This window comes from Gossypium hirsutum, chromosome D01, assembly GCF_007990345.1.
Source record: "Gossypium hirsutum isolate 1008001.06 chromosome D01, Gossypium_hirsutum_v2.1, whole genome shotgun sequence".
Taxonomy (NCBI): Eukaryota; Viridiplantae; Streptophyta; class Magnoliopsida; order Malvales; family Malvaceae; genus Gossypium; species Gossypium hirsutum.
In genome coordinates this window covers 3,433,469-3,453,896 of record NC_053437.1, presented here as the reverse complement: position 1 = coordinate 3,453,896, position 20,428 = coordinate 3,433,469, and the positions used below count along the sequence as shown (strand labels likewise).

Here is a 20,428-nt window from a genome sequence, read left to right as displayed (position 1 = left end):
AGGACCAAAACTTAAATATAAATTAGACAAAAAGTAATTTTTGATTGGGTCAAACGTATTTATTAATAAGGTCTATTTGTGCTCCTAATCCTTATACTTTTAGTATATTTGAAATTTAATCCCAAGTAACTCAGTCTGTCTAGTCTTTTGTCTAATTGAGTTCTGTTGAATTGGTTATATGGCATTTTAAAAGTAAACAAATTACTCATGTGATAATTTTACACGCATAAAAAATCAAATAAATAAATAAAAATGTTGAATTTGGGATTATAAGTTTCTTCCATACTGTTTTAGTTTTTTTTTTTAAAGTGAGTAATTTTTCATTTAAAATGTCACATAATTCAATTTAGTGAAGGTTATTGGCAGGGGCTCCGGCCCCAAAATGGAAAATTTTTCATTTAGGCTCCTTTAAAATTTATAAATATTTAAGATAACATTGTACTTTACCTCCTAAAAATAATAAAAATTTAATTTAACCCTTTAAAAATTATAAATATATAGATATTAAAATGGTGAAATTATATTTTTATAATAGTAAAAATATATAATTTAATTACAACCCCTAAAAAAATTTCTGAATTCACTCCTGTTGAATAATTTTATTTATTGGATTTCAATTATGAGAGAAATTGAATTATTGGAATTAAAAAAAAAACTAAATTTTGGAATATGTAAAGAGAATGGGACCTAGAGCTATTAATAATGGGTATAAAAATTCAACGGCACATGACAGGAAATTGCACGTTCGAATGCATTGTATATGTACTATACGTATGGATATGAAAAGTCAGTCAAAGGCCACATGCAAACCATTGTGGACCTGTTTTGGCCCGTTGTTATTGTGCGATCGTATAGTGTATTTGGGTTAAAATACTATTTAGTACTTGAAATTGGTTTCAATATTTAATTTAGTACCTTTTTTTCTAATTAGATATCTGTGTTTTTTTTTCCAGTTAAGTACTTGAGTTTGGCTTCAATATTTAATTTGGTATCTAAACTACTTTTTACCCCAATTAAGTACTTATGTTTCTTTTACTAGAGCACAAGTGTCTTTAAGCCACATGATGTCATTTGGTCTTAATACCAATTTAAATATTTAAACTAAACTCAAGTACTTAAGCAGGAGCTAGAGGTGATCATGGGTTGGGCTACCTGGCCTGGCCCGACAGTTCGCCTGAAAAATGTGAGGGTTTGGGTAAAAATATAGGCTCGAATTATGAGTTTGGGCAAAAAAATTAGGCCCGTTTAGACAACGGGCCGGGCCTTGGGTAAAACTTTTTTGGCCCAGGCCCAGCCCAAATTATATATTAAATATATATTATTTTTAATCAAATATATATTTTTTATATATATTTAATATGGGCCGGGCTGGGCCAAGCTTGGACAAATTTATAAGCTCATATTTCGGACCGGGCCAGACTCGGGCCTAAAAAATAAGCCTAAAATTTTGTCTGGGTCTGGCCTGAACCTGGCCCGACCCATGATCACCTCTAGCAGGAGCGTAGCTAGGGGGCTGGCGGGGTCTCCTTTAAAATTTTGCCTGGTCTCCTTTAAAATTGTACTTTAGCCTCCTAAAAATGATAAAAATTTATGATGAAAATTTGATTTAATCATTTAAAAATTATAAAGATATATATTAAAATTGTAAAATTACATTTTTACTATCATAAAAATTTTCTGACTTTATTCCTGAAGAGAAGATACAAAAACTCGTAATTGACTATTGAAGCGAAATTAAAACGTGATGTATTAATCCGATATAATTTAACCTTCAATTCTGTGGTTGATGAAGGAAGAAAAAAATTGGACGTAGTAATGGTTGATCACGTCACGTAAATATGGTTGAAATTAACTGTTGCGAAAAAGATTAATCATTGTTGATTTTTCCTCAATAACGTCGTAATTTTTTTGTCGTGATTAATTTTGAGGTGACAAATTTTAATTTTTGTGATTATGATTGACAATTAACAGAGAAATGACGAGATTTAAAGACAAATGTAAACGTAAAAATAGAGTCTTTCACTGTCAAAATCGAGAAGAAATCCATGCTATTGGTTTAGGGGATGCATGTGAATACATCTTCCTCAAGGTCTTGAAAACCTAATTGTTGTTATCCAAAAATACTAAACAAAATCTTTAAATTTAATATCAAGTAACATGAAAGTGTGTATTATTATTATTATTATTATTATTATTATTATTATTATTATTGTGGTTGATATTCTAGTTATGTGTATAAGAATATATGGTCAAAATCTTGTACTTTTTGTTTTTCTTTCTTGAGAAATCAAAATTTTAGAAAAATAAAAGGGTCAAGAATCTTAAATATATATATTAAGTTAAGTGTGAGATGTTTGCACCCCATTATAAAGATTTCTTTGAACCTATATTTTTGGTATGGTCAATATTGGAAATGGAAATATAATAAATAAATTATGTCAGTCTGACTATAAATCTTGAAAGCTGCTTATGACATCATGGGTTACAAAACTTCGGATATGTAAAGGTCTTTTTTGGCTCTAATTAGCTTTTAAGGTTAAATTGTGTATATATCTGGGTTTTTTAAGTAATTAAATAAGGTTTTTTTTTAAGATTTAGAGAAATAAGCCGATTTTTTAGAAAGTGTGTGAAAGCATGTTCAGCTGAACGAACTTTTGCTGACAGTTAGGAAAAGCGCGCCTAGTTGGACACGTTTTCAGAAAATTCCAAAGAAATCGCATCCAGCTGGGCGCGCTTTCTCGCACATGTCAGCAAAAGCTCATCCAGCTGAATGAGCTTTCCTGATAATTATGCAAAAAGCTTGCCCAGCTGTACGAGCTTTTCTACTAACTATGCAGAAAGCGTGTCTAGCTGGATGCGTTTTTCATACTCTCTCCTCAAAAATCGATCTATTTCTTTAAATCTTAAAAAAAAAACCCTATTTGACCCTTTTAAAAAAAAGGCATATATGACTAATTTAGCCTGTTTTTAACTATAACTTTTATTTTTCCTTTAATTTTTATAAAATTACAAATTTATTCCATGTTGTCTTAAAGAATAAATTGCCAACAAGCCAGTGGCAATCATATGGTTTTAAATTTGGTGGCATTTCCTTGTAAATTTTATTATTTTAATTAAAAATATATAATTTTAACTAAAAAATATCAAGATATTTTGTTTACTAATTATTAATATGCAATTCACCTTTTTTTTATTGTTAAATTAATTTTGCTTATATCAACAGGGGCAAGGGCAGAAAATTTTTTTAAGGGGTCGAAATAAAATTTTAATTTTTAATAGTCTATGTCTTTATAATTTTTAAAGGATTAAATTAAATTTTCAAAATTTTAAAGAGCCAAAGCACATAATTTTACCTTTACTAATTTAAAATTTTAAAATTTTAACTAAAGAGTCAAAAATAATAATTTTCCATTTTATAAGGTACCAGGGCGCCTACTAACCCCCTTGGATTCGCCTTTGTATATCAACAACTCAACTTTCAAACCTAAAACATGAAAGTTTTTTGATAACCAATGAATATGGAATATGGCTTCACTCTCTCTCTCTTTCCATATAAGATTTTACTCAAATTCTTCAGGACACTAATCATTTAAGGCTAAAATACTAATAAATTTTCAAGAATATTCTAATAAAGGAAAAGCTTTACATGGAGTTGTTCACCTATAATAATAATAAAAAGGTTTAATGATAATTTTGGCCAATAATGTTTACATGTTTTGTCAAAATGGCCCTAAATATATTTTTGTGCCTTTTTTCCCATCAATTTTTATTTTTTTTTCAAATTGCTTTTTTTTAACAAAATTGATGAAAATAATAATGAGATGTAATCTATTACTTAGGTAACCCAATAAAATAGTTACATGTGAAAAATAATAAAATAAATAAATCATACATGAAATTAAAAAAATAAATCTTAATTTAAAAAAATAAATGTAATTATCTAAAAAAAAAGTTTCAAAATGAATGCACATATTTAGTATTTTTTTTATAAACCTCTTGGTAAACGAACATATGCATTCATTTTGAAATTATTTTTTAGGTAATTAGGTTAATTTAATTTAAGAGTTATTTTTATATTTATTTAATTTGGACTTTAATTTTTCAAAAGGATCTCTGGTTAGATATTTTCAAAGGTATTTGGTAAGTCATATATATGGTTGGTCCCAATTCTAGAGTGAATCATTTCAATTATTTTATTTAATAAAATTGTTCCTGGGATTAAAAACGATGTAGAGTCATTCAAAGGATAATTGATTTGGATTAAATTTTTAAAACTTGATTCCATGACTCAAGCTCTTAAATGTTTTTTTCTTGGGGAGGTTGAGCTTGTAATTAAAGGAAAACAAAAGATTTCCTTGAATCATTAATATTGTGCCAAGGTTGACCGCTGTTGGGACAACGACAACCCCTAACTTTTTGGCTTTTCGAAGGGGTCATCCATCATTTTTATCACACATATAATAATATATAACAACGATGAAGAAAAGAAAAAACATTTTGGTTGGAGGGGCTAAGATAAATTAAAATATAATTTGTTTGAGGGTTTAACCAAAAGAATCTATGATAAAGGCTAAATTGAATTGGTAAATTTTAAGCGGGCTAAAATTGCAATATAATCATTTTATCCAAGGGGCCAAGGTCCCTCCTTACCTCTTTTGGATTGTTTACATACGTTAACTTTTACATCAATTTTAGGGTGATTTAATAAATAGTACAAGTTTAAGGGCTAAAAGAAACAAAAAATTAAATTGATGACTAAAATAACTTTCTTTTTAAAGTTAGAGGATGAAATAAATGCCTAATAGTATTGAATACACACTAATAGAATTTTTTTTATTTTACAAATAAAATTAAAAATAATGTAACGTGTTTCATTTAGATATATATATAATTATCAATAGGAACCAATGTCAACAACCCCAATGCTAGACAGATGGATCCAGTTATGTACCGATGGTGCAGTTCAAGTAGACTCGAGAACTACTGCAGCTGAGGGCATATTAAGGCATGGGAATGGGGAATGGATTATAGGATACAACAGATTCTTGTGTGAATGCTTTCTTGACGGGTTGGCTCTCATCCAAGATAGGCAATATGCTGGAGTGATGATTCAAATGGACAATATAGAGGTGGTCAAGGCCATATAAGACCCTTCCTCGACGGTTTCGAACTCTACCTTAATTAGACAAATTCATCAACTATTGACGAATGTAGGACTTTAAGTTCTACAACACATTCTTCGAGAGATTAATAAAATTGCTGATTGCATTGCCAATGGTCTTTGATACAAGAAAAGGTTTGAAGGTGTTTATGGAAATCCCGAAGGAGGATCTAATAAGCTCTTCCAATGCTAAAGCAAGTGAAAATGTTGCTCAAGAAATTATTGTATAGTTAGTTTGTTTCAATATGTTGTCTTTTCAGAAAAAAAAAATGAAATGACAAGAAATGTGTGTAGGAAAATTAAATTAAAGTTTTTAAAGTGTTTTATTGGATTCATGCATGTGGCAATAATTCAAAATCAGAAAAGAATCATGCATATATTTTTAATCAACAATGAACGAATCATTTGGAAATAATAATAATAAAACATTGTTATTTAAGGTAATATTTGTACCAATTGACAAAAATCAATCAGTCATTGAGAAATGTTATGAATGCAAAGTTACCTTATCAATCACAATAACAATTATATAAAACAATCTTTGGCTATTATTTTTTATTACAAATATATAAAACTTAATATTGCACCAAGAATTTGCAAAAAAAAAGAAGAGGAAATTATGATGAGAATTAAGGTATAAAAAGTAACCATAAAAAGACGTTTCCAATCCCATTAATTAAGATAAAAATTTACTTCTCATATAAAAATTGGAAAGAAAATCACTGAAATTTTCAGCCAAAATCACTTAAAAAACCCTTAAAAATGAATTGGATCATAAACACAAGCAGCAATTTTGCTGGCAATGGCTCACCAAAATATTTTTCCATGTATTTTCTTTTCAATTTTATTTTGTGTCTCTTCTACCGTAGCTCAAGGTGCAAGAACTTTCAACGTAAAATATTACGGTGCCATTGCCGATGGCCGAACAGACAATCGAAAGGTATTAATACGGTAACAATACTAGTCTATTTCTAAAATGTACATTTTTAAACATTTTTTTTATCATTTGTATCTCTCTCAATTAATTTACATATAACTTTACACATTTTAGGCTTTTCTTCGAGCATGATGGACGCTTGCGATTCTAGATGGAGTTTACATGTTGGGATCAGTTGAATTTGCAGGTCCATGTAGAGGAGTTACAATGTTTTTTATGAAGGGAGATTTAAGGGCTCCAAGAGGAGCCTTTTTGAATGTTGAGACTGTTGAAAAGTCAAATTAAAAGGGGTGTTGAAAAGTCAAAAAAATGGGAGGTGCAAGTGGCACCGAAAGAAAAAAATGGTAGGCAAGTTGTTTAAAGTTGAATGGGATAATTGCAATTTTGGTCCCTAATTTTTTAGGCCATTTGCAATTTAGTCCCTGAACCTCAACTATAAATAGGCCTAACCATTTCTCATTTACACCATCCCAACCAATCTTTCTCTCTTAGTTTTCTTTCTTCTCCCATTTGAGAATTCTTAAGGAATTCTATTTGTTTGTAATATTTTGAAGATAGTAAAGTTATCATCTGGTGTTAGTGCCCGAAGACGTAGGTATAATTTACCGAACCTCGTTAAAACTCTTGTGTTCTTTCTTGTCCTATTTTTCTTTCAATATTTGAGGGTATAATAGTAGTATTTAATTGTGCTATTAAATTACTATAGAAGGGATATTCTGACTAAGGAAAGACTTGGTATTTAAGAGATCCATGTGATCCACCTCTCTTCCCTGGGAATTGAACTTTGTGTGATTTTTTAGTACAATAATTTACACGCTTCCGACCCTATTGGAACAACAAGTGGTATCAAGAGCCGAAGGTTAATTGTAGTATGCTCTGTGGTTGCAGTTTGAACTGATCTTCCACATCAGAAAAGATTTCCTTAGGTATATTGAAAGATTATGGAGAAAACGGTCGGTGTAGGAGCTTCAACATCGTCCATGTGGACAAGACCGACAATTGCAAATGCAAGACTGGCTGTGGAGATCTTTGATGGCACGGGCCATTTTGGTATGTGGCAAAGTGAGGTTCTAGATGCCCTTTTTCAGCAGGGTCTAGACATTGCCATTGATGAAGAGAAACCAGATGATGTACAGGAGAAAGATTGGAAGGCGATCAATCGGTTGGCATGTGGCACAATTCGATCATGCCTTTCTCGAGAACAGAGGTATGCTTTTTCAAAAGAGACTTCTGCAAATAAGTTGTGGGTGGCACTTGAAGAAAATTTTTTGAAGAAAAACAGTCAAAATAAGCTCCACTTGAAGAAAAGACTGTTTCGCTTCACTTACGTCCCAAGTACCACAATGAATGATCACATCACCAAATTTAATCAGTTAGTCACTGATTTGCTAAATATGGATGAGACATTCAAAGATGAAGATTTGGCTTTGATGCTGTTGGGGTCACTTCCTGAGGAGTTTGAGTTCCTAGAAACTACTCTACTTCATGGCAGGAGTGATATATCTCTGAGCGAAGTCTGTGCGGCCTTATACAGTTATGAACAGAGAAAGAAGGACAAACAGAAAAACTCAATCAGAGATACAGAAGCTTTAGTAGTCCGAGGTCGTTCATACACTCGGAAGAAAACTCAGAAGGGGAGATCAAAGTCAAAGTCCAGACTCGGGAAAGATGAATGTGCCTTTTGTCATGAGAAAGGCCACTGGAAGAAAAATTGTCCAAAGCTGAAGAATAAGGGAAAAGCTGCTGTAGATGCTTGTGTTGCAAAGCATGATACTAGTGACTCTGAACTATCACTGGTTGCATCATCATCGTCGTTCCATTCAGATGAGTGGATATTGGATTCGGGTTGTACCTTTCATATGTCCCCTAACCGGGAGTGGTTCTCTGATTTAGTAGAACTAAATGGAGTAGTTGTTTATATGGGCAATGACAATGCCTGTAAAACTGTTGGGATAGGTTCAATCCAATTAAAGAATCAAGATGGATCAACCAGAGTTCTGACTGATGTTCGGTACGTGCCCAGTTTGAAGAATGGATTCCAATGGTTCAGTTGTTACTATGAGAGATGGGATTTTGAAAGTGACATCTGGCGCACTTGTGATATTGAAGGGCATCAAGAAAAATAACTTGTATTACTACCAAGGTAGTACAGTTATTGGAGCAGTCGCTACAGCTTCCGGTAACAAAGAATTGGACTCAATGCAGTTGTGGCATATGAAGTTGGGACATGCCAGCGAAAAATCCTTGCAAATTCTGGCAAAGCAAGGATTGTTGAAAGGTACAAAGGCTTGCAAATTAAAATTTTACGAGCATTGTGTTCTGGGAAAGCAAAAGAGAGTGAAATTCGGTACTGCTATCCATAATACAAAAGGTATTTTGGAATATGTTCACTCAGATGTGTGGGGGCCTTCCAAGACACCTTCATTGGGAGGAAAACACTACTTTGTTACTTTTGTTGATGACTTTTCCAGAAGAGTTTGGGTGTATACCATGAGAACTAAGGATGAAAGTGCTTAGAGTTTTTCTTAAATGGAAAACTATGATCGAAAACCAGACTGGCAAGAAAATCAAGCGGCTTAGGACGGATAATGGAGGGGAATATAAAAGTGATCCGTTCTTCGATGTGTGCCAAGAGTATGGTATTGTTCGACACTTCACAGTTAGGGATACACCACAGTAGAATGGATTGGCAGAGCGTATGAATCGAACATTGCTGGAGAAAGTTCGATGTATGTTGTCCAATGCTGGGTTGGGCAAACAATTTTGGGCTGAGGCTGTGACATACGCTGGCCATCTTGTTAATTGTTTGCCATCATCTGCATTAGAAAGAAAAACTCCTATGGAGGTATGGTCTGGAAAACCGGCTACAGATTATGATTCCTTACATGTGTTTGGATCCACTACATATTACCATGTGAATGAGTCAAAGTTAGATCCGAGGGCAAAGAAAGCTCTCTTTATGGGAATCACTTCTGGAGTGAAGGGATTTCGACTTTGGTGCTTAAGCACAAAGAAAATGATCTGTAGCAGAGATGTTACCTTTGATGAATCTGCCACATTGAAAAAGGTAGCAGATAAAGATATTCAGACGAGCAATACTCCACAGCAGGTGGAGTGTACTTTAAAACAGGTGGAGTTTGAGCAGATGGGGATTTGCCCAGTTAATAAGTCTAATTCTCCAGCCACAATGGAGGAATTAGAGGTTGAAGAGGTTGAAGAGGTTCTGACCCAAGAACCACTAAGTACACCAGAACCAGTTGCAGTTGCAAGGCCACGGAGAGAAATTCGTAAACCTGCTCGATTTACTGATATGGTGGCCTACGCCCTTCCCGTTGTTGATGATATTCCTATCACTTATCAAGAAGCAATGCAAAGCTTAGAAAGTGATAAATGGAAAAGCGCCATGGATGAAGAAATGCAGTCTCTCCTGAAGAACAATACTTGGGAGTTGGCGCAATTACCGAAAGGTAAAAGGGAAATCGGATGCAAGTGGGTATTCGCAAAGAAAGATGGATCTCCTAGCAAGAAGGATATTCGCTACAAGGCAAGATTGGTAGCTAAAGGCTACGCTCAGAAGGAGGGAATTGACTACAATGATGTATTTTCCCCTGTTGTGAAGCATTCCTCCATTAGAATTTTGTTGGCCTTGGTAGCACAGTTGAATTTGGAACTAGCTCAACTTGATGTTAAGACGGCTTTCTTGCATGGTGAGTTAGAAGAGGAGATCTATATGACTCATCCCGAAGGATACACAGATACTGGTGGTAGAAATTGGGTTTGTAAGCTGAACAAATCGCTATATGGATTGAAGCAATCCCCGAGGCAGTGGTACAAGCGATTTGATAGCTTTATGAGAAGGCAGAAGTACACAAGAAGCAAATATGACAATTGTGTGTATTTGCAGAAGCTGCATGACGGATCTTTCATTTATCTACTCTTGTATGTTGATGATATGTTAATCGCTTCGAAGAGCCAAAAAGAGATAGATAAGCTGAAGGCTCAGTTGAATCAAGAGTTCGAGATGAAAGATCTAGGTGAGGCCAAGAAGATTCTCGGCATGGAGATAAGTAGAGATAGACAGAGAGGCAAGCTTTGTTTGAATCAGAAGCAATATCTGAAAAAGGTATTACAATGTTTTGGTGTAAATGAAAACACAAAACATGTAAGTACCCCACTTGTTTCTCATTTGAAACTTAGTGCTCAATTATCTCCGAAAACTGAAGAAGAAAGAGAATATATGGCAAAAGTCCCATATGCTAATGCAGTTGGGAGTTTGATGTATGCGATGGTGTGTACGCGGCCTGACATTTCACAAGTTGTTGGAGTTGTGAGCAGGTATATGCATGATCCTGGAAAAGGACATTGGCAAGCTGTGAAATGGATTCTACGGTATCTTCGAAAAACCGTAGATGTTGGTTTAATTTTTGAACAGGATGAAGCACTTGGTCAGTTTGTAGTTGGATATGTTGATTCTGACTTTGCTGGTGATTTAGATAAACGTCGTTCAACTACGGGGTATCTGTTTACTCTTGCGAAAGCCCCAGTGAGTTGGAAGTCTACCTTACAGTCTACAGTAGTTGTGTCTACTACAGAGGCAGAATATATGGCAGTTACAGAAGCTGTTAAGGAGGCTATTTGGCTTAATGGATTGTTGAAAGACTTAGGAGTTGTTCAAAGTCACATAAGTTTATATTGTGACAGTCAGAGCGCTATTCATTTAGCGAAAAATCAAGTCTATCATTCAAGAACCAAGCATATCGACGTAAGATATCACTTTGTGCGGGAAGTCTTTGAAAAAGGAAAAATTCTACTTCAGAAGATTCCGACAGTAGATAATCCCGCAGATATGATGACCAAGGTGGTAACAACAATCAAGTTTAATCATTGTTTGAACTTGATTAACATCCTGAGAATTTGACCACCTTCAGGTGTATGGCGCTCGAGAGCGCATTTGGAGGCACTACAAAAGATAACTTTATCGAATTTGGGGAGTTGAAGGAAGTGTGTGAAGATGTGATTATCCTAATCAAATCTTCAATGTGGAGATTGTTGAAAAGTCAAATTAAAAGGGGTGTTGAAAAGTCAAAAAAATGGGAGGTGCAAGTGGCACCGAAAGAAAAAAATGGTAGGCAAGTTGTTTAAAGTTGAATGGGATAATTGTAATTTTGGTCCCTAATTTTTTAGGCCATTTGCAATTTAGTCCCTGAACCTCAACTATAAATAGGCCTAACCATTTCTCATTTACACCATCCCAACCAATCTTTCTCTCTTAGTTTTCTTTCTTCTCCCATTTGAGAATTCTTAAGGAATTCTATTTGTTTGTAATATTTTGAAGATAGTAAAGTTATCATCTGGTGTTAGTGCCCGAGGACGTAGGTATAATTTACCGAACCTCGTTAAAACTCTTGTGTTCTTTCTTGTCCTATTTTTCTTTCAATATTTGAGGGTATAATAGTAGTATTTAATTGTGCTATTAAATTACTATAGAAGGGATATTCTGACTAAGGAAAGACTTGGTATTTAAGAGATCCATGTGATCCACCTCTCTTCCCTGGGAATTGAACTTTGTGTGATTTTTTAGTACAATAATTTACACGCTTCCGACCCTATTGGAACAACAGAGACATGGTTAGGGTTTCGATATGTTGATAATTTGATAATGAAAGGTGGTGGAACATTGGATGGTCAAGGACAATCTGCTTGGCCTTTCAATCAATGTCACAAGAACAATAATTGCCAGGCTCTCCCAATTGTAAGTATAATTTTTAATTTTTTTTTATTTGTGGGGTTTCTTTCTTGCTGATTTTCTTATTTTCACTGACTTCAATTGTTTTGGTTTTGATTCAAAAGTTTTGAAAAATTCCCCCATAATATTTTTGAAATTGTATGGCTTTATCAAAGTAATCATACATTTGGTATACCACAATATAATTTCAACCATAATGAAAACTTTTAATCTCTTTTAGAATTAAATTCCTTAAATATTTCTGTTATACTTGGATGGTATTAGAGGTGTCCGTAGCTTAGGCCTTAACAAAATTTTAGGCTTGTTTAATAGGTCCAGGCCTGACCCGACTTGAAAAATAGACCTAAAATAAGGAATGTTTTGATACTTACTCCAAGTTATTGATACCCTCGGGGAGGGTATCAATACTTAGGTAATTATTCTTTAATTTTCAAAACATTGAACCTTAAAACGGTATCGATATCAGGCATAATATCGATACTGTTGTGAAAGGCATCAATACTTTGTTAAGGGTATCGATACATTCGAGTCAAATTCGGGCCTGAGCTAAAAACCTTGTTTGAGGTTCGGTCTGTTTTCTAAATAGACCTTTCTTATCCTAAACCCATTTTTTTGCTTATATTTTTGGGTAACCCTTCCATTTTTATATTTGGGTGAACTGAGTGACTCGACCCATGGATAGATTTAAGTAGTATTGGCAATGAAAATGAATCCCTTAAATTGTTTTTGGGTTTTTTTTTTAAATCTAACAATCTTATATATTTCAATTTCAGTCTGTCAAATTTGATTTTGTGACAAATTCTAGGATTAAATCCATAAGATCAATCCACAGCAAGAATGCTCATTTCTCATTTTTCGGATGCACCAATATAAATATTTCAAATGTTGAATTATTAGCACCAGATTACAGCCCCAACACAGATGGAATCAAGATGGGGAGTTCATCCAACATTCGAATTTCCTACTCGAAAATAAGCACCGGAGATGACTGCATAGCCATCCTCTCCGATTCTTCCAACATCGATATCTCCAACGTTTACGGTGGCCCCGGACATGGTATTAGTATCGGAAGCCTAGGCAAGTACACAAATGAGAAGAACGTTAATGGCGTCTCCGTTAGGAAGTGTACATTGAATGGAACAGACAATGGTATTCGAATTAAATCATGGGAATCTCCCATTTCAATCACTGCTTCAAATTTCTTATTTCAAGACATTTTCATGTACAATGTTCGAAACCCGATCATTATTGACCAGACATATTGCCCTCATCCTCCATGCAATCGACAGGTAAATAAATATATATATACAATATATTGATCCAAATTTCATTAATATTGAATGAATTAACCTTGTTTTTTTTTAAAAAATCTTTCAGACAGCCTCTCATGTTCAAATTCGAGATGTTACGTATAGGAACATATTTGGAACTTCGAGTTCTGAGATTGCAGTTTCTATGCAATGTAGCAAAAAATTCCCATGCAAAAACATAGTGATGACAGACATCAAATTTGGTCATCATGGAATTAAAAAGTCTTTGAAATCTTATTGTTCATATGTTAATGGTCGATCCTTTGGACGACAATATCCTCCTCCTTGCTTTTAGTTTGATTCTTTACGATCTTTGATGCAAATTTTAATTTCTGGTCCTACTCTTTGCTGCAAAATTTTAGTAAATATGGCATCTACCTTGTTCCAACTTTTTTTATAATAAAAAAAAGTTTATTTGTGACTATCATTTGGGTTTTTTAGTTGAATTTTTTAACCATTAAATAGATTGTTATGAATTTATTAATATAATAAAATTTTATATATATTTCAACAAAAATTAAAGCAAATTATACTGATCCACGTCAATTTATAAAGTGGAAACCGCCTGAGTATGGTTGGATGAAGGTGAATGCAGATGGTACTAGGTGTTAGAATTCTGAGATTGTTGTTGCAGGTGGAGTCGAATGTGACCATGAATATTGGGTGTTGCTCAGGGACAATGACGGAGCTGTGGGGTATTTTGGATGGGCTCCAAATTGCATGAAGGAAGTGATCCTTAAGACAGATAGTAAAGAAACTATTCAAAAAATTCAAGTAACTGGAAAGAAGTAGGATTGCTTGGTAATGGTCTGCGCAATTAAGGACCTACTTCAGCAAGATTGGACGATACAATTAATACATGTGTTCAGAGAAGGCAATAAGATAACTAATGGTTTTGCAAAGATGACTTTCTCAAGATTATTAGGTAAAAGAATATTCAAATACCTACCGAATGAAATCCTTTAAGTACTACATGATGAATTTCATAATGTAATATAATTTATCATAGGCTTACTTTGGTTTAATCTTTGTTTGTACCAAAAAAAAGTTAAAAAAGAAGTTAAATTATATATGCAATAATTTTAAAATTATCATATTGGAAACAATCTAATTAATATGGTAAACCATTAATTTCATTTAATCAACTTACAATTTTGGTACAATCTTCTCTAATATTTTCTGTATATTCTAATTTGAGTATTACAAGTTTTTTTTTTTGGTAAAATAAAATAGATGAAATAATTTAACTACACGATAATTTTCTGAGCAGAGCTGACACTTGCTTAGATTATAAGAGAAAATGTTAACATCTCTCTATCGGAATCTTTATTAAAGACATTATTTTAACCACCATTGAAGTCTCCAACTATTTTATATTAATCTTAAAGCATAAAGAGATTTCAAAAGATATAACAAAATAAATGAGATATTATTACTATTTTTCATTTTCATTAACGCCTACCTTAAGCTAATCGCTTCATAATTTATGATATTTTCAAAGTGATCTTTAACTCGAATTCTCCTAAATCTCAAACATTTGTATTTTTGGAATTCATATGGCATACCTGATGAGTATATAGGATTACTAAATATACATTTTTTTTTAAATTTAGCATATTCATGTCAGTCACCACCCAACTCAATACGTTCGGCTTAATTTTGGTCAAGTTTGGATAAGAATTTTGCATTTCAATTCGATTCGGTTTTCAATTTAAATAATAATAAAATTATATAAAATATCAATTCAAAATATTCTCTAATATTTTATTAATTTTTAATAGTAAAACGAGCTTTTTAGACAAATGGGCTTGAGCTTAAAAAAAATTTTGAAACTAAATCTCAACCTGTAGCCATGAATACCTCTAGTCACCACCCTACCCACCATTGCAATCTGGGTACAAAATCTTTGGTTCCACAACCAGTTAGAGCATACTTAAAACAAATATCACCCAAATCCGAAAGATGATTCAGACAAAAAAAACCCCTAAAATATACTTAGGCAAAATTTAAAGTTTGATTTGAATTAAGCCTTGAACAAAAAATTTTGACCATGGCCTAACCGAACCCGATTATATATTTAAATATAATCATTTTTTAAAAGAGAATGGGCGAAAATATCTTATTTAGGTCCAACTAGAATTTATCTCGACCCAACCCAACCAATGAATAGAAAAACTAGCAGCAAACTAGCTCGAGATGACATTGTCAAAACAAAACGATGGAATAAGATTAAGTGAAAAAATCTCAAGGTCAAACTTCAAACCGAAGCATAATCACAATATATTCTGTCAAAAACAAAAATGCAACAGTCGCGAATGGAAAAAGATGGAAATGAAAAAACGGAGGGAAAGTTTTTTTTTACTATCCCTAAACACAACAAAGTTTCTCTCTATTGGGAAATCATCCAGTTCCATCCATGGATCTCAAAAAAACTTGGTTAATCGATTAAACCAATGTTGGACGGGCAACTCGCGGCCTCACGGGTGTCTTCGAAGGACTTACCCTAAAAATCAAGAGTATAAACATTGTAACATTAGCTTTATTAGTGACAAGAATGGAATTTAGAGTAACAAGTCTGGAGACATTACCTGAGAGGCTGGGTTCCTAGCACCATTCCACTACAATTCAGTGCGACTATGGCACTTTCCGCCTATTCGTAAGAGCGGAAAATTAATCAGTCTCGGATAAATCGCAAATCATAATGCCAAGAAATTATTAATTGGGAAACAAATATTAGAACCGGGTTCCAAGCACCATATATGTAAATATGGTGCCACAAATATACCATTCCATGCTGATTATTCTATCACACAGATGAATGATGGTTACATATCCATTGCAAAACCAAGGTGTGATATACAGATGAATGATAGTTTAGTCATGCAACATTTTGCTATAAAATCTATAAAGATGCTGCAATATTTTAATTAATTGCAATAGAAGTCATTCAACTCTTACGACAAGCAAAAAGGAAGAAAACGCTTATTGGAATATTATATATGTCAATCAAAGGTGTAGAGTTGTCCACAACTGCTTAGTAACTTCTATTAAGAATCTAACGACTAACATTCCAAAAACGACAAACGACATAAAACTGAAGGAAAATCAGGATAGAAACTTCTCTATTTAGATGATCCGGGGCAAAGCCAAAGAGTTCCAAGAAAAGAATTAATTGAATAAACCTAAAATTACATACATCAGAAGTGAGATGGAGAATACATGCGTAAAACCTAAATTATATATAAAGAATGCTCGGTACGTAACTACATCTTCACCACTCTAATTAGTCAATAATGGTGCAATGCGTGACATGAGTTGCTCAAAATCTACAAAAATCCTCTCTAGGAAAACAGAAGTTACTGGATTTAAACCCAAAGACAAATAAAATCATTGAAATGTCTATAGTCATATGATTCTATTCAATAAAGCAAAACAGAAACTATAAAAAATATAACTATTCCTGCTACTCTATCCAAGAATAATTTTCAATTGACTTGTTAGGAAAGACATGTCGACATGTAACAAAACTTCAAGCAAAGGCTACAGAATAACATGCTCAAACTCAGGATAATGTAGCACACTCTTTTTTGTTATTTGGTAAATAATAGATAACAGTTCCCGGAGATCAGCAACTAATTTCAGAGAATTTGATGGCTGAGGTCAAGATTATTGCTTCTTAAAGACACGGCCCAAAAACTAACACCACATTGGCAAAGTCATAGGCTAAAAATGTGAAATTTTTTGAAAAGGCCATGAAAGATCATATAGTCAATAGCCTCAACATAATTAACTGGCATAATTTCAGGTAATTTGGTAATGCTATTATTAAATGGCTGTAACAAATCTGGATATAGATAAAAGACTTGTTCCAAGAAGAACTCATGTTTATATAGAATTGATTTAATCTACTAATCATTTCTATTTTAATGTAAATATCTTGAAGATATGAAGGGAAGTTTTCACTCAAAGAGGCACACAAATAGCAGTAATATTTTGCACGAGTTCGCATAATATGGCGGCAGATGTTTTTATGTTTTAATAAGGGCGAGAAAGAGGAGTGAAGTTGAAAAAGGAAACTATGAAGCAAAGCAAAAATATATTCAAAGTTAAGAAAGAAGGCTGATTACATATTACTTCTTTTCAAGCATATAAGGAGAAACTAGCATGGCTACATTTGCGCAAATAGTTTGCAATGAGATGCAGATGACATATTAGAAATAAATTTAACAACATAGGATAGCCTTCAAAGTAACATGAACTTACCATGGCAAATTCAACAAAAGCAATTCGGGTTGAATGAACATTATCCCCCAAAAGCCTCAATCGAGTGACCTGAGAATTAAAAGAAAATTGGTGTCAACCTCCAGTAAAAAATAAAAAGAAAAGAGGCACGCATGGTGTCGATTCAATACTAACCTCACCACAGGCTGATTCGAAGAAATTCTTCACTTCAGCTTGAGAAACCTTCAATCAAAGTAAGAATGCTCCACGGGATTAGTTAAATATGTTACACAAATAATGTAAATGCTTGTGATAAAAGTCCAGAACACGGGGGTTACCTTCTTGTCAATATTTGTACAATAAACCGTCCTGGTACACATTTCCCTTTCATCTTCTGACTGCAATTGTAGTTAATCAACAGTGAGTCTAGAAAGCAAACTATAGATAATCTCCAATAGCTAACAGTGATATGTTATTGGATAAATGAAGCTGTACGCAAAACTGAGATGACTAAGAGCCAGAAAGTTATTCATCCATACCCTAGGTAGAAATGTGGGGTTCACGGGAAGGATGGCTGTTTTCGAAGGCAAGACCCTAACTGGATAAAACCCTAGCATTATCCCATTAAGGTTCAAAGCAGCTCGTGCACCTTCTGTGAAAACAAATTATATATAAAACATAACATGTAAATAAATGTACATTGATTTTTAAAACAAAAGGTTCATATTCAGTTGATAAAAGCTACTGACCTTCATCTGCGAATTCCACAAATGCAAACCGAAGAACTGAATGTGGATCACCACAAACTCGGCAATCAACAACCTTCAACAATAATTTCCAAACCACTTCAGAAACTTGGCATTTTATTTAGGCTATAAATGAAGAACCATGCCTAAATAAGATATAAAAAAATGGGAAACACGGAATCTTGCAAATATCACAGAGAGATCTCTATAGATCAAATCATCGAGATGATAAAGCAACATTATAACAAAAACTTTAAAGCCGGCATTTTAACTTACTTGTCCACAATTACTAAATAAGCCAGCAAGTTGCTCTTCAGTAACCTGAAAGAAATGAATTTCACAAGTGACTTCGCCAAATCATAATGAGACCGAAAAAAAAAAAAGAGAATCACCTTTAAAACTTACATTCTGATCAATATCAGAAACATATACTGTTTGCCTAATACTATCATCTCGTTGAGCTCGAAAAGCTTTACCATTAAGCCTTCTCCTACCTTGGTTGGAGTTATTTCTCCTCTGAAAAACACAACTATAACCATTTACCAAATGTAACCAAGGGAAACTAAAGAACAAATGCAATACAAGTACATGTCAATATTGAGTTTAACTTAATCCCCAGATATGACAAGCAGAGGAAGAAAAACTAACTCTAATTGTATAAATGTCAATCAAATTAAAAAATTAAACAATAATAAATGTTAACAAAACAAAACAGCATCAATCCAAAGGGGGAAAAATTAATCAAAAACCAGTTCAAAATGAAGAATTGGATAAGCAAAGACAGGAATCAGACAACAAGTTTAAACCAATTTGGATTAGCTATGCAATCAAAATCATATCAAACCCAAAACCCAGACAGAAAAAGATGAACATTACCAAAAAACAACAAATAAAAATGAGCGAACACCCATAATTCAGAACATAGAATTAAGCAAAAAATGCAATTCAATTGAAGGAAAAAGAATACCCTTCTGTTGGAGAAATTCTCATTTCCAACTGATTTGTTACCAACAGGCACCTGATTAAATTTGCCATCATTTTTGGTCTGATTTTGTTGATAAGAAGATGGGAAAAATTCTTTGGCCAAAGGATTCAACTTTGTGAACATATCAACCAGGTTTTGGACATTGAATTTCTTTGATTCTGATTTGGGTGTTTCCACCACCAAACCGTTCTTGTCATTAGCAGCTGCGGCTACTAGCGCTGCCTCACCTGACTTGTCAGCAACTGCAGCCATAGAATGAAAACCCCAACCCCACAAGGAAAAATAAAAAAGAAAACAATCAGAGGAAAATGGCAATTTGATTTTGTAAAGTTATTCCCTTTATATCTTCCTCCTTTCTTACTACAGAGCAAAAAGAAGTTGAGAGCTTTAGAGAATAACAATTAAGATGGTTGATGCCTAATAATAGATACCCATTGGACTAGAAATGTAAATAAAGGGAGAAAATGCATATTTTTTTTTCTTTTTTTGTGATCTAATTAAATTGATAAATATTTCAAATTAAAAAAAAATCGAGAGAGAAGGAAAAAAATTAGGGTTTTTGGTGGAAATGGTAGAAATGATATCCATGATCAAACAAAAACGGAAAACATAGAGGAAAGAACAGACCATTCTTTTTTTAATATTTTTGTTTAAAATATAATATTTTTCAGTTAGTTTGTATATTATCCTTATTCTTAGAACCAGATTGTTTTTTTATAAATATAATTAATTAATTTTAAAATAGATTTTAAAATTTGAAACTATGTAAAAAGTTAAAACAAATTTTTAATTTTTAATGTAATTAATTATCAACTTATTAACAAATTTTATGTCGGATTTTTTGTGTGATCATATTCAACTCCTACTTTTCTGGGTAGTTAAGATTACATATTTTTCATTTTTAAAAGTTTAATATTTTAAAATATTTTAACTTTGAAAATTTTTTCAAACAAAAATCTTTTATAATTTTTTTATTTATGTTAATTAATTAGCTTAGTTTTTACATTTGAATTAAATATTTAATATTTTTTCTCTCATGTATTTTTTTTAATTTAATTATTTGTAATTTTGTGATTATTTTTACTTAAACAAACCAAAAATGTAATTGTCAGTTCACATTTTAACTTTACCAACGTATGGTATTAAAGTCGAATAAGAACAACTCAAAAAATACTAGAGATTTTAACTTTGCCAATGTGCGATATTAAGCTCGAGGATTAACAACAATGAGAACAATAAAAATCTATTATTCAAGCATGCAATGTTATACAAATGAGTATTTTTGTTAATTAATTACCTTACTTGTAACTACCATGCATAAT

General features: G+C 32.8%; 2 protein-coding genes across 3 annotated transcripts; one reads left to right on the top strand and one right to left on the bottom strand.

Annotated features, from left to right (window-relative positions):
* Positions 1-4,907: 4,907 nt before the first annotated feature.
* LOC107936161 (exopolygalacturonase) lies at positions 4,908-13,449 on the top strand. Its single transcript, XM_041087842.1, has 5 exons — positions 4,908-5,129; positions 5,215-5,359; positions 11,720-11,850; positions 12,618-13,133; positions 13,222-13,449. The coding sequence occupies exons 1-5, from the start codon at positions 4,908-4,910 to the stop codon at positions 13,447-13,449; spliced, it is 1,242 nt and encodes a 413-aa protein (XP_040943776.1).
* Positions 13,450-15,356: 1,907 nt separating this feature from the next.
* On the bottom strand, positions 15,357-19,791 carry LOC107936152 (polyadenylate-binding protein-interacting protein 9). 2 transcript variants are annotated; one of them, XM_016868821.2, is made up of 10 exons: positions 19,089-19,791; positions 18,527-18,637; positions 18,398-18,442; positions 18,125-18,197; positions 17,915-18,027; positions 17,714-17,773; positions 17,571-17,618; positions 17,418-17,486; positions 15,743-15,804; positions 15,357-15,657 (listed from the first exon to the last, which is right to left on the bottom strand). In XM_016868821.2, exons 1-10 carry the CDS (start codon positions 19,356-19,358, stop codon positions 15,600-15,602), a joined length of 909 nt encoding a protein of 302 aa, XP_016724310.2. In that variant the 5' UTR covers positions 19,359-19,791; the 3' UTR covers positions 15,357-15,599. The 2 variants fall into 2 exon arrangements, with proteins under 2 accessions (XP_016724310.2, XP_040942724.1); XM_041086790.1 differs by having other exon boundaries at positions 19,140-19,749.
* Between the last annotated feature and the right edge of the window lie 637 nt (positions 19,792-20,428).